At 46.9% G+C, this 12,984-nt stretch overlaps 1 protein-coding gene across 1 annotated transcript in view; it reads right to left on the bottom strand.

Moving 5' to 3' along the window:
- Nucleotides 1–12,984, bottom strand: part of si:ch211-246m6.5 (von Willebrand factor D and EGF domain-containing protein) — a 45,166-nt gene that overhangs the window by 3,903 nt on the left and 28,279 nt on the right. Inside the window, exons 22-32 of the mRNA XM_013272192.3 lie at nucleotides 11,412–11,737; nucleotides 10,823–11,324; nucleotides 4,830–4,925; nucleotides 4,659–4,754; nucleotides 3,726–3,821; nucleotides 3,290–3,385; nucleotides 3,111–3,206; nucleotides 2,579–2,674; nucleotides 1,954–2,049; nucleotides 943–1,038; nucleotides 131–228 (exon numbers count right to left, since the gene is read on the bottom strand). Coding sequence (XP_013127646.1) covers nucleotides 131–228; nucleotides 943–1,038; nucleotides 1,954–2,049; nucleotides 2,579–2,674; nucleotides 3,111–3,206; nucleotides 3,290–3,385; nucleotides 3,726–3,821; nucleotides 4,659–4,754; nucleotides 4,830–4,925; nucleotides 10,823–11,324; nucleotides 11,412–11,737 — 1,694 coding nt within the window. The remainder of the gene's footprint in view (nucleotides 1–130; nucleotides 229–942; nucleotides 1,039–1,953; nucleotides 2,050–2,578; nucleotides 2,675–3,110; nucleotides 3,207–3,289; nucleotides 3,386–3,725; nucleotides 3,822–4,658; nucleotides 4,755–4,829; nucleotides 4,926–10,822; nucleotides 11,325–11,411; nucleotides 11,738–12,984) is intronic.

Raw genomic sequence — 12,984 nt, 5'->3', positions numbered from 1 at the left:
TGAATCTGACAGTGTGGAAAAAGTGACGTTCCTCCAAACAAGGAGGAACAAATAAGAGGCCAAGACACAGAAAACGCTTAACAAGTAGATCCTCTCCTCTTTAAACTGAGGCTCCATGTTCAGTTCTTACCCTCCTGGAGCAGAGCGACCCCGAGAATCCATTCTGGCAGGCGCAGACGTTCGGCCGGATGCAGCGACTGCCGTACAGACACTTCTGCTCACAGAGAGCTGAGACACAACAGCAACAGATACACAGTTAGAAGATCAAATAAATCAGTCCTGCTACAACTTTCTCTGTAAGTTCCCACCTGAAGTTTATCATTCAAGGCACAAAGAAAACATTTCTGAAACAAAATGAGATTAAAAAAAGCTCTTATATTTATTGGGGCTGTGAGAGACACATATCTGTACTGACATGGACTGCCACATCATTTGATAGAAATGAAAATGACCAACCTACAATGGCTGAATTCAAAGACACCCGGAAAATCAAGGATTTTATCCCGATACCCAATGAAGGATTTTATCCTGATACCCAATGGCAGTCAGGGTACGGTTGTGTAGCCTGCAGTGGTCTGTGCGATATTCCTCCCCAGACCATCACTGACCCACCACCAAGCCGTTCATGCTAAACTAAATTAACTGTTTGTGTCCTGGGATCTCCTACATGATCCCGGACACAGCAAACCTTCTGACAATGGCATGTATTGTCCTGAAGGAGTTGGACTACCTGTGCAACCTCTTCAGGGTCCAGGTCCAGCCTCAGTGTTACTACTGCTACCAGAGATGACACTGAGGCTAGCTAAATGTAAAAGTAGTAAAAAAAAACAGATGAGGAAGCTGTGAGTGTCCTCCACCTGTAAAGCCTTTCCTGTTTTGGAGGTTGTCTTATTGCTGTCCCTCTAGTGTACCTATGAGTGTGTGTTTGGTTTTGATACTCACGGATCTGACACAGCGTGCCATGCCACCCTGGGGCGCAGTGGCAGGTGTTTGGACCGACACACTCGCCTCCATTCAGACACTTCTGCAGACAGCTGGCTGAGAGGATACACGATGACAGAAAGCTCTGAACATCATCATCATCAAATATTTCTTCTGTTTTTCATTCACTTAATACATAATGTAAATTAACAAATTGACATATACATTTTTAAATAGCTGAGGTGCAGGGCTGTGCTCACACCCAACATGTCAATCACAGCACACAGCCACAGCTCTCACAGCTGGAGTCCAACTGAAGGATGTGTCATGTGGTCTTTGTGGTCACAGAAGTCCACACAGAGCCCCGCCTTCACTCTGATGACATATTTAAATCACTTCGACCCGAGTAGGACTTCAGGGTAACAACTGTCTTCCTAAGAAAGCTCGAGCAGGTCAGCAGGTAACACTTGTCTGTGATTAATCTCTTCTTCTTTTGAACTTCTGTCTCTAAGGTAACTGTTACCACTCTGCGAGGGTCAAAGGTCAGTCAAGTGAAACTCTGCAGGCACTACACCCGATGGTTTCCACATGTGAAGCACCTCTGCGGAGGTGTCCGTCAGCAGAGCCTGGAGTCAGCGCAGCTCTCCTGACTCCAGGTCAGTCTGAGAAACTCGCTGTGTGCTCAGGAGGTCGGAACGAAAGCAAGGCGAGAACCGAGGAACGTTTGCAGTGTTGTTTGTCACCTCGCAAAAACTACAGAGCAGAATTTCATGAAACTTATTGGAGACGTGGAGCATGAGTGAAGCAAGGACCTTAAACTGAGCAAAAATATGTTCTTATTTAATGATGTTTTTCATCTGAGGTTGTATTTACCTCATTTCCAGTTCTGCTAAGGATGTTTTTTATCCCCAAACATGTAAAACCTTAGAAGTGAAAGAGGCTGTACTCTGACTGTAGGTCAACATAAGAAGAGAGAAGAAGAAGTGTTCAGGTGTTCACGTCTGCTTGAGCATTACAGATCATTACACGTACGTTTGTCACATCTCTTCCCTCGCCAACCGGACAGACAATCGCAAACATCTGGACCAACGCACCGCCCGCCGTTCATGCACATGGGCTCACACACACCTGGAGAGGAGGAATGAGGGAGACAATTTTAATCAATTAATTCTTTAGTAATGGATTGGATTTCATATAGCGCTTTTCAAGGCACCCAAAGCGCTTTACAATGCCACTATTCATTCACTCTCACATTCACACACTGGTGGAGGCAAGCTACGGTTGTAGCCACAGCTGCCCTGGGGCAGACTGACAGAAGCGAGGTTGCCATATCGCGCCATCGGCCCCTCTGGCCAACACCAGTAGGCGGTAGAGTAAAGTGTCTTGCCCAAGGACACAACGACCAGAACAGAGAGGCCGGGGATCGAACCGGCGACCTTCCGGTTACAGATGCGCTTCCCAACCACCTGAGCCACGGTCGCCCCGAAACATGTGTCCAAAACATGACAGTAAAAGCACACAATCTGGAAATTAAAGTGACCCAAGTTCCCAAATTTAGTCTACTTTGTCATCTTCAAAAGCAACTGAGTGATAATTAAAGTAACTGGAGCACCTGCAGACAAGGAAGATGACCAGGAGATGAAGAAGAAGTGCTTACTTCTCTCACACCGTCTCCCCGTGTATCCCTGCAGACACGAGCAGACGTTGTTCCTCATACACAGACCGCCATTTTTACAGGGAGGGTTGCAGACAGCTGGAGGAGAAAAAACATATTAGAAAAAGTCCTGTTTTTCTTATATTATTGCACTCCACTAGAGTAGCTTTGCATGATTCACAGCTCAAAATAATCCCTATTTATCTTCTACTGGGCCCCTCAGCTCATCTTCTGTCTGAAACAAGGCCTCTTAGCCCCTCCCCATTTAAGCTAGCTTTCTTCTGATTGGCTAGTCCTCACCAACGGACATCTGTAATGTCAGTATTAGGATAAACAGTCTCTATTAATTTATTCAGAGTATTACAAGACATACACTAACCTGATTATTTGAAAAACTGGTCATGTTTAATATGAGAATCAACCACTAAAACAGTATTTTTGTGATTTTAAAAAAGGTAAAAGCAGAATAGGTCCAAATTTAGATGCTTTGTTAAAAGATACTTTTAGCTTTGAATCTAGCCTGCTGTCGATTTACCGTTCTGACAGTGTGCACCGTAGAAACCATGAGGACACTCGCAGGTATTCGGTCGAGCACATGAACCTCCGTTCAGACAGACAGGGGAGCAGAGAGCTGGAAAACAAAATTTGCAGTTAAACTTTACCCTAAACTTAAATCAGATATTTGCCCCCTACAGCAGGAGTAACACAACTCACCGGTCTCACAGGACGGTCCAGTCCAGCCTGGTGTACACATGCACTCATCTGGAGATGCACACTGGCCTCCGTTTTGACAGTGACGGCTACACACCACTGCAACCAACAAAAAAACCCATTTATTTAATTAAATTCAGTGGATTTTTATGTTGATTTTGTGGCCTTGACGTGTCAAGACCCTACAACATTAGAGACAAAACTCCAATAATCAGACAACCCCCTTTGAACAGCACACAGTGAAAGTGGGGAGGAAGAACTCCCTTTTAACAGGAAGAGACCACAATAACAGTTATTAAAGAAAAGGTTTTTAAAAAAATATTGTAAATTAAGACAGTAAAATTAGAAAGAAATACCAAAAACACAAGAACAATGTATACAAATGTACTGCTGTTTTAAAAGATCTTCACTGATATTGATATAAAAGAAGTAAACTCACTTGTTTCACATCGAGGACCAACAAACCCGTAAGGACAGGAGCAAGTCTGCAGTCCCACGCAGGTGCCTCCATTTTTGCATGGTGACCTGCACAAGGCTGCACACATGGAGTTTAGAAATGAGAATTAATACTGACATATTTTCAGTGGATGCTCTTATAGACTGTAAATAAAAGTGGACATAACCACTGTGACATCAGTCATTGGTTTGTGAAGACCTATTTTGAAGCCTCAATATTAGCTTTACACCCACACTTACTTTGTATTGGTGGAGTTGGAACTAATCTGATCTACCTAGCTAGCTTGCATGGTATGCAATTACATCTATCAAAATACATACCCGCTAATTAGCATTAAGTAACAAGGATAAAATAATGACAATTCACAGAACATGTGGGACTGCACAGCAAACCATATTATCTGCCTACTAAAAATGCCCCAAAAGGCACCAACACTGTAAACAAAGTCCAGAGGTCCAGTTAAAAGACTCTGATTAACTAAAGTGATGGCTAGCGCCTGTATTTACTAGACCCTGTGTAATTTTAAGCCTTAATACAGTTTAACTGGGTTACTTATAATGAAATGGTTTTCGTTTTAGGCTGTAAATATTTTTATTTCTGCTGTAAATTTAGATTTTTTAAACATGGGGCTCAATAGGATTGACATACTTTTTGGAGGCAGCCTCAAGTGGACATTAGAGGAAGTGCAGCGTTTGTCACTTCATTTTTCAACACCTCAGGTTGTTACTTATATACATGAGGTGGTGTTATTTACAGTATTACTTAATGGTTAACTGAGTTTCATAGCAGCTACCAGAGGAAGCTGAAGAATTCCTTTAAGCCTTTAATTAATTAGTTGTCTCAGTATGTTATACTAAAAATGCGCATTAAATAGATCCTCGACTGGATTAACTGGCAAACAGAAGCAAACGTTACCTTCCTGACAAGTCTCTCCATGGTATCCTCTGAGACACTGGCAAACATTTGGTGCAATGCAAACCCCACCATTCTTGCACTCCGGATTACAGATGGCTAATAAAATATGGGAAAACAATTATTTTAGACTTAAATTATTAAAAAATAAATTCTAATGCTATTCCTCTTTACCTTTTTGGCAGCTAGATCCAGTGTAGCCTGGTTTGCAGCGGCATGTGTTGGGCGCAGCACACTCCATGTTCCTACCGCATGCATGCCTGCAAACAGCTTGAAACACAGATGGGGAGGCACATTAAGCTGTTAAACCTACATATATTTTTCTATTAGACTGGTTTATCTCTTTTTTGTGGACTACATACCAAGACAGAAAACATTAGATTTGTTTGGGGTTATACTTTGCATGTATCTGGTAGTTTTGCTAGCTAAACAGCAAGCTGGGAGTTTTCACCAGCACTATACAGGCAAGTTAAGACTGTGGCCACTGGGCTACATTTACTTCTTTACTTTACTATATTGTCACATTTTGGCTAGGCAGGCCAATTCAGTCACAACTACGCATCCTCTAATTGTAAATAATGTTGATGACACAAGATGGCAGTGCCAATTTATGCCATATTTTGGTTTTTCTTTTGTATAATTGTATGAAGTCATGACTGGATCTACAGTCATGTAATGAAGAAAGTTTATTACAGAACTCTATAGAGTCCTTTGAAACCAAAGTACACTCTTACTACTTCTATAGGAGCTCAGAGGGTAAGTAACAGCCAGATGCTGCTAATCAAATACACCTGATTAACTTCTCAGTGTGAGCACCTCTATAAAAGCAGAAGTTTCGGCAGTTTATCTGTAGCATCCAAGTGTTGAAATCTATTGTTTTACATTAGAAAGTGAGAAAGATTAAAGACAGCTGCCAATCTTCCCAGGACCGCATGTACCAGCAAATTCACTCCAAGGTCAGACTGTGCAGTGCTCAGAGAAACTGCACAAGATCCCAAATCTACACCTCGGACTCTACAAGCCATACTGTTAGCTTATTAAATGTTAAAGTTCGTGACAGTAAAATTAGAAAAAGACGGAACAAGGGATCCCAGGGGCTATGTTGTCTGGGGGCTTTTGCCCCCTGGTAGGGTCTCCCATGGCAAATTGGTCCTGGGTGAGGGTCCAGACAAAGAGCGATTCAGAAGACCCTTATGAAGAGAATATCGAGGGAACAGTTTACCCTGCCCGGGATAGGGTTACCGGGGCCCCGCCCTGGAGCCAGGCCCGGGGAGGGTGCCCGAGGGCGAGCGTCTGGTGGCCGGGCCTTAGTCCATGGGGCCCGGCCGGGCACAGCCCGAAGAGGAGACATGGGCCCATCCTCCCGCAGGCCCACCACCCGCAGGAGGCGCCATAGGGGTCGGGTGCATTGTGTGCTGGGCGGCGGCCAGGAGCGGAGGCCCTGGCGGACTGATCCCCAGCTGCCAAGACTGGCAATAGGGACATGGAATGTCACCTCTCTGGTGGGGAAGGAGCCTGAGTTAGTGCGTGAGGTTGAGAGGTACCAGCTAGATATAGTCGGGCTCACCTCTACGCATGGCTTGGCCTCTGGAACCAGTCTCCTGGAGAGGGGCTGGACTCTGTCTCAGTCTGGAGTTGCCCCTGGTGAGAGGCGGTGGGCTGGGGTGGGTATTCTAATATCCCCTCGGCTTGCTGCCGGTACGTTGGGGTTTTTCCCGGTGGATGAGAGGGTTTGTTCCCTGCGCCTTAGGGTCGGGGAACGGGTCCTGACTGTCATCTGCGCTTATGCGCCGAGTGGCAGTTCAGAGTACCCAGCCTTCTTAGAGTCCCTGGGGGGGGTGCTGGAAGGTGCCCCATCTGGAGACTCTGTTGTCCTGCTGGGAGACTTCAATGCTCACGTGGGTAACAACAGCGAGACCTGGAGGGGCGTGATTGGGAGGAACGGCCTCCCTGATCTGAATCCGAGTGGTGTTTTGTTATTAGACTTCTGTGCAAATCACAGTTTGGCCATAACGAACACCTTGTTCGAACATAAGAGTGTCCATAAGTGCACGTGGCACCAGGATGCTCTAGGCCGCAGGTCGATGATCTATTTTGTAACCGTATCACCAGACCTGCGACCATATGTTCTGGACACTCGGGTAAAGAGAGGGGCTGAGCTGTCAACTGATCACCACCTGGTGGTGAGTTGGATCAGGTGGTGGGGGAGGACGCTGGACAGACCCGGTGCACCTAAACGTGTAGTAAGGGTGTGCTGGGAACGTCTAGCAGAGGCCCCAGTCCGCGAGATCTTCAACGCACACCTCCGGCAGAGCTTCAACAGCATTCCGAGGGAGACTGGGGACATTGAGTCCGAATGGACCATGTTCAGCGTCTCCATTGCCGAAGCTGCTGCAGTGAGCTGCGGCCGCAAGGTGGTTGGTGCCTGCCGTGGTGGTAACCCCCGAACCAAATGGTGGACACCAGAGGTGAAGGGAGCCACCAGGCTGAAGAAGGAGTCCTATCGGGCTTGGTTAGCCTGTGGGACTCCGGAAGCAGCCGACAGGTATCGACAGGCCAAGCGGAATGCGGCTCGGTCAGTGGCTGAAGCAAAAACTCGGGTGTGGGAGGAGTTCGGAGAGGCCATGGAAAAAGACTTTCGGACTGCCTCGAAGAGATTCTGGCAAACCGTCAGGCGTCTCAGGAGGGGAAAGCGGTGCTCTACCTGCACTGTGTATAGTGCTGGCGGAGCGCTGCTGACGTCGACTGAGAAAATTGTCAGGCGGTGGAAGGAATACTTCGAGGACCTCCTTAATCCCACTGACACGTCTTCCGAGGAGGAAGCAGAGTCTGGGGATGAGGGGAATGACCCGCCAATTTCCGGGGGCGAGGTCACTGAGGCAGTTAAACAACTCCTTGGTGGCAGAGCCCCTGGTGTTGATGAGGTCCGCCCCGAGTTCCTGAAGGCTCTGGACATTGTAGGGCTGTCCTGGTTGACACGCCTCTACAATGTTGCGTGGAGATCAGGGGCAGTACCCCTGGACTGGCAGACCGGGGTGGTGGTCCCCATCTTTAAGAAGGGAGACCGGAGGGTGTGTTCCAACTACAGGGGGATCACACTCCTCAGCCTCCCTGGGAAAGTCTATGCCAGGGTGCTGGAAAGGAGAGTTCGTCCGCTAGTCGAACCTCGGATACAGGAGGAACAATGCGGTTTTCGTCCTGGTCGCGGAACACTGGACCAGCTCTTTATCCTCTCAAGGATACTCGAGGGTGCATGGGAGTTTGCCCAACCAGTCTACATGTGTTTTGTGGACTTGGAGAAGGCATTCGACCGTGTCCCTCGGGGTGTCCTGTGGGAGGTGTTGCGGGAGTATGGGGTGTCTGGCCCATTGCTACGGGCCATTCGATCCCTATACAACCATTGCAAGAGTTTGGTTCGCATTGCCGGCAATAAGTCGGACTCGTTCCCGGTGGGTGATGGGCTCCGCCAGGGCTGCCCTTTGTCACCGGTTCTGTTCATAATTTTTATGGACAGGATTTCTAGGCGCAGCCAAGTGGCGGAGGGCTTTCGCTTCGGTGGCCTCAGAATCTCATCTCTGCTTTTTGCGGATGATGTGGTTCTGTTGGCTTCATCAGGTGAAGGCCTCCAGCTCACACTGGAACGGTTCGCAGCCGAGTGTGAAGCAGCGGGAATGAGGATCAGCACCTCCAAATCTGAGGCCATGGTTCTCAGCCGGAAAAGGGTGGAGTGCCCACTCCGGGTCGGGGATGAGTTCCTGCCCCAAGTGGAGGAGTTCAAGTATCTCGGGGTCTTGTTCGCGAGTGATGGGAGAAGGGAGCCGGAGATCGACAGACGGATTGGTGCTGCGGCTGCAGTGATGCGGACGCTGCACCGGTCCGTCGTGGTGAAGAGGGAGCTGAGTGTAAAAGCGAAGCTCTCAATTTACCGGTCGATCTACGTCCCTACCCTCACCTATGGCCACGAGCTGTGGCCATAGGTGGCTAAGGGAGAGGCCAGCCATAGGTGGCTGGCCTCTCCCTTAGAGATAGGGTGAGAAGTTCGGCCATCCGGGAGGGGCTCAGAGTAGAGCCGCTGCTCCTCCACATCGAAAGGAGCCAGTTGAGGTGGTTCGGGCATCTGACAAGGATGCCTCCTGGGCGCCTCCTGGGTGAGGTGTTCCAGGCATGTCCCACCGGGAGGAGGCCCCGGGGCAGACCCAGGACATGCTGGAGAGATTATATCTCTCGGCTGGCCTGGGAACGCCTTGGTGTTCCCCCGGATAAGCTGGAGGAGGTGGCTGGGGAGAGGGAGGTCTGGGCTTCTCTGCTTAGGCTGCTGCCCCCGCGACCCGGCCTCGGATAAAGCGGATGAAGATGGATGGATGGATGGACGGAACAAGTATGTCCTGTTTGGATGGTTTGACGAAGGAAAGCCTCTTCTCTCTATTCAGTTCAATTCAACTCAGTTTTATTTATGTAGCACCAAATCACAATGGCAGATGCTTCAAGGCACTTTATATTGTAAGGTAAAGACCCTACAATAATACAACTGAACATGCTGCAAATTTTAGGTTTGCAAATTTGCATCTGAACTGTCAAGAGGGGTGATGATTTGGGCTTGTTCTCAGGCCCCGGACCTGGGTACCTTGCAATCAGTGAGTTCACCATGAACTCCTCTGTACACAAAAGTATTCTGGAGTCAAACCTGATGCTTGGCTAAAACTGGGTCATTTAACAGGACAATGATCCCAAGCACAGCAGCATCAGAATGGCTGAAAAACAAATAGAATCAAACAAGTCCAGACCCCAACCTGAACCTAGGGATGGGTATCGAAACCCGGTTCTTGTTGAGAACCGGTTCCCACTGTTTCAATTCCTTGGAATTGTTTGCCATTTTTGCAAACGATTCCCTTATCGATTCCAGTCGCCCCGAAAGACGTCACCACGTTGCGGAGCGTCATTTACCTGGCAGGGCGCCTAAGTGGCTCAAACGCTCAAAAGTTTGGTTATACTTTACGAGAACGGATGACAACAGGGCAACTTGCAATACTTGCAAAGTAGATATTTCATTTAAAGGAGGAAATACTACGAATATGCAAAAGCATTTGCTCACAAAACACGCAATAACCTTAAATGAATGTCGTGTTTTTAATTCCGCTCCGGACTCGTGAATCTCAACCCAGCAGCAGCAGTAACGTTTGCACGTCCTTTCCCGTTAATGCGGCAGGTAAATAATCAACTAACAGTGCATATTATGTTAGCGCGATCTGCCTTCTTACAAAACCTGCCATTACTGTGCGCTGCATTTAGGTGACCATGATGAGAGAGACAGAGTCTGGCTGGCTCAGATGCTGGCAGTTCTCGCTGCAGTCTACCGGTAGCGTCTCTTTTCAGGCCAGGATAGACGAACGTCACCGAGCAGCGACTAAGTTTGTGGTCAAAGGCTTGCACCCATTTGCCACAGCAGATGCCCCCGATTTTCGGTAAGTGAATGTGTTTAATTGTAGGCAGGGACATTACTGGATATTCTTGTGTAATTGCTACAGAATAATTTATGTCATACTTTGTTATTGCTACAGAAGAATATTTATTTTATTATTTTACATTTACAATTTTTTTTTCCTGGGGACCCTGTGACACCCCATTGAAGAGCCGTAGGCTGTGGATCTCTTAAGATCTCACTGTTGGGTTTGTAAGGCCATGTTACTCCTAAATTTCTATCTTGTTCAAAGAGAAGATATAAAACAAAGTTCTAAGCTAATCAACCTTAGTGTTCTCCTTTTTTAAAAAGAATCGATAAGAGAATCGATAAAGAATTGAATCTTAAACAGAATCGAAAATGGAATCGGAATCGTGAAAATCTTATCAATTCCCATCCCTACCTGAACCTGCCAATTTTTTTTGCCAGACCCTAGAATAGTCGTGCATTAACAAACCTTCAAACCTCAATGAACAGAAACACAGTGATCCGCAGTGACGTGACAGTGACAAATGAAGTCATATACGATTACTTCATGTTATTGCCGCTAAGCTATTTCATGGGGTGTACTTACTTAACACAAGATTGCTGCACAAGAGTCCTTTTGAAAACTCTTTTTCATAGCTGTATCTTATATGAATAATAACACCATTAGAAATTGGTTCTGCAGATTTCAGATATTTGGATATCAAAGAGAGAAGAGGTTTACCTTTACAGGTATGCCCATTTCCAGTGTATCCTACTGGACACCTTCCACAGCGGAAGCCCCCATCCTTGGCTGGTTCACATTGGACACCAGGAAAACATGGCCGTTCGGCACAAGCCATCAAATGTTCGTCAGCTAGTGTACCACTTCCAGTTGATGACTGGCTGGATGTAGATCTTTGTGCGAGGGAGCTATAGACCTTGTTGGGTGTTGTGAGGGTCAGCACTGGCACAATCTTCGGCATCTCTGATCCTGGCTCAGTTTCATCCCCGTCTGCAGAGAACTCAGACTCAGAAAGTGAGTAGGACAGAGCAGTGAGGGCTGCTGTAAGTGGGAGGGCAGGTCTTGGTGGAGTCCAGGGTTTGGTCTGGGTGGATGTCAAGTGGTTGAGCTGGGGCTGGGTTGTTTGTTTAGCTGCCGTTACTCCTCCAGGATGAATGGAGAGCCGCGGTGCAGTGGCAGTTACTTTAACAGGCATGGCACCAGTAAGAGCTCCTTCAGACTTCTGGAAAATGATCATAAAGTGAGTAAATGGACTCTAATGTCCATCTGTACAATTTTCTTTTAATGCTTTGAACAGTTACCAACTCACCTTGGAGACTGTTACATGGGGCATGATAATCTCCTTGGAGGCACTGGCGTATGTCCCAGCGTCTGATCTAGGGTTGGCATGTGTGATGTGAGTATTTGCAGCGACATCCCTCGAAGCAGAAGTGATGGCCTCTCTTCTTCCTGTGCCACCTTCTCTACCTGATCCTGTAACTTGGTGTGACCTAATGAAGGATGAGGACAGGTGCTTGACACCATACCTGTTGGGCAAGTTGGGTAGGTGGACATGGACGACTTTGCTGCTGCTACTTCCATACGAGGATCGGCTGGACTTGCCTAGCGCCTGCTGCTGAGGGAGGTGATTGGATGCTGAGGAAAGGGATAAGGGTCATATTAGCTTGTATATCACATTGATGATACAATCATACATATAATTTATACAACTGCCCTTGGGATATTGTTCCTACACAGTTTTTGGACACTCCAGACCCTTCAATTTTCCTGATTACAAATTTTGCTAACAAAGCAGTCCATGTCCTTATTAAATAACCTTGCCTGAAAAACGGTTAAGTAATTTTTATTTCTGAAGTTCTATTTCTATGATGGAATTCATGGAGAAAATGCCGTATGCTCAGCCTCTTTCCTTTTTAGACTAATGCCGGGCTCACACTGTGCGATTTTTGGCCCATTTTGAGCCGATTTTTGAGTCGTGCGACCGTTTTGGTGATCGGCCCGAGTTTGTCCTTCATCGTGCGTCGTGCATCGTGTAGTGTACGTGGGGTAACGAGAAGCGATTAACACCTCACGACCAGCTCCCGATCATCAATCGCTTGGTCGCACAGTTTGAGCACTCAGGTCGCATCAGAGCATCGGGCCGTATAGTGTGAGACCCTGCATCGTGACCTATGAACTTCTAACCCCTGCGAGTCAATCGTACAGTTTGAGCAGGAGCTGAATCGCGCGACTGAAAAAATCGCACAGTGTGAGCCCGGCATAAGACGCTGAAAATTTCCAACTACACCTCAGGACTCATGAAAGCTCAAAATATGCTCTACACAAACTTTTTTTTTTGGCCTGTCCCATTTGGTTCTTTAGTCGTCAGAATTGCTGTCTGAAGACCAACAAGGATACCAAATGGATTTACTTTGCCAAATGGATTGGTCCATTTGATTGACCTTTGTTGTTATTATTTATTTTATTTTATTTTCAGTTGTTACAGACGGGACAGACATGACTGAGGGATAGGAAAGGGAGAAAGAAAGATGAAGGAAAAGAAAAACAGAAGAGAAGAGGGACAGTGAGAAAGGGCACTTAAAAAGAGAAAGAAGAGAGAAAAAAAATCTCCTGGATCACCTGTTGAGAGAAAAAGAAGAGAAAACAAGCAAAAAAAACCCAAAACAGAGCAACATACTAAACACAACACCATCACGTTAATCTAGCTAAGTGTAAACAGCAGTAAATACTAAATATTGAATGTTGTTGTGTAGCAAGCAGGACCGACAGCGCACAATGTGCTTGGAAATAGCAGCCAATAAAGGTGTAGTTTATGTCTACGAACAGTGAACACCCGTGTGCACACCTGTGTGGATCAGCGCGCTTGTATTCAAAAGGTTTCC

Source organism: Oreochromis niloticus, linkage group LG23, assembly GCF_001858045.2.
Source record: "Oreochromis niloticus isolate F11D_XX linkage group LG23, O_niloticus_UMD_NMBU, whole genome shotgun sequence".
NCBI classification, from domain to species: Eukaryota; Metazoa; Chordata; class Actinopteri; order Cichliformes; family Cichlidae; genus Oreochromis; species Oreochromis niloticus.
The sequence above is the reverse complement of the archived record's forward strand: the minus strand, read 5'-3'. Positions and strand labels throughout refer to the sequence as shown.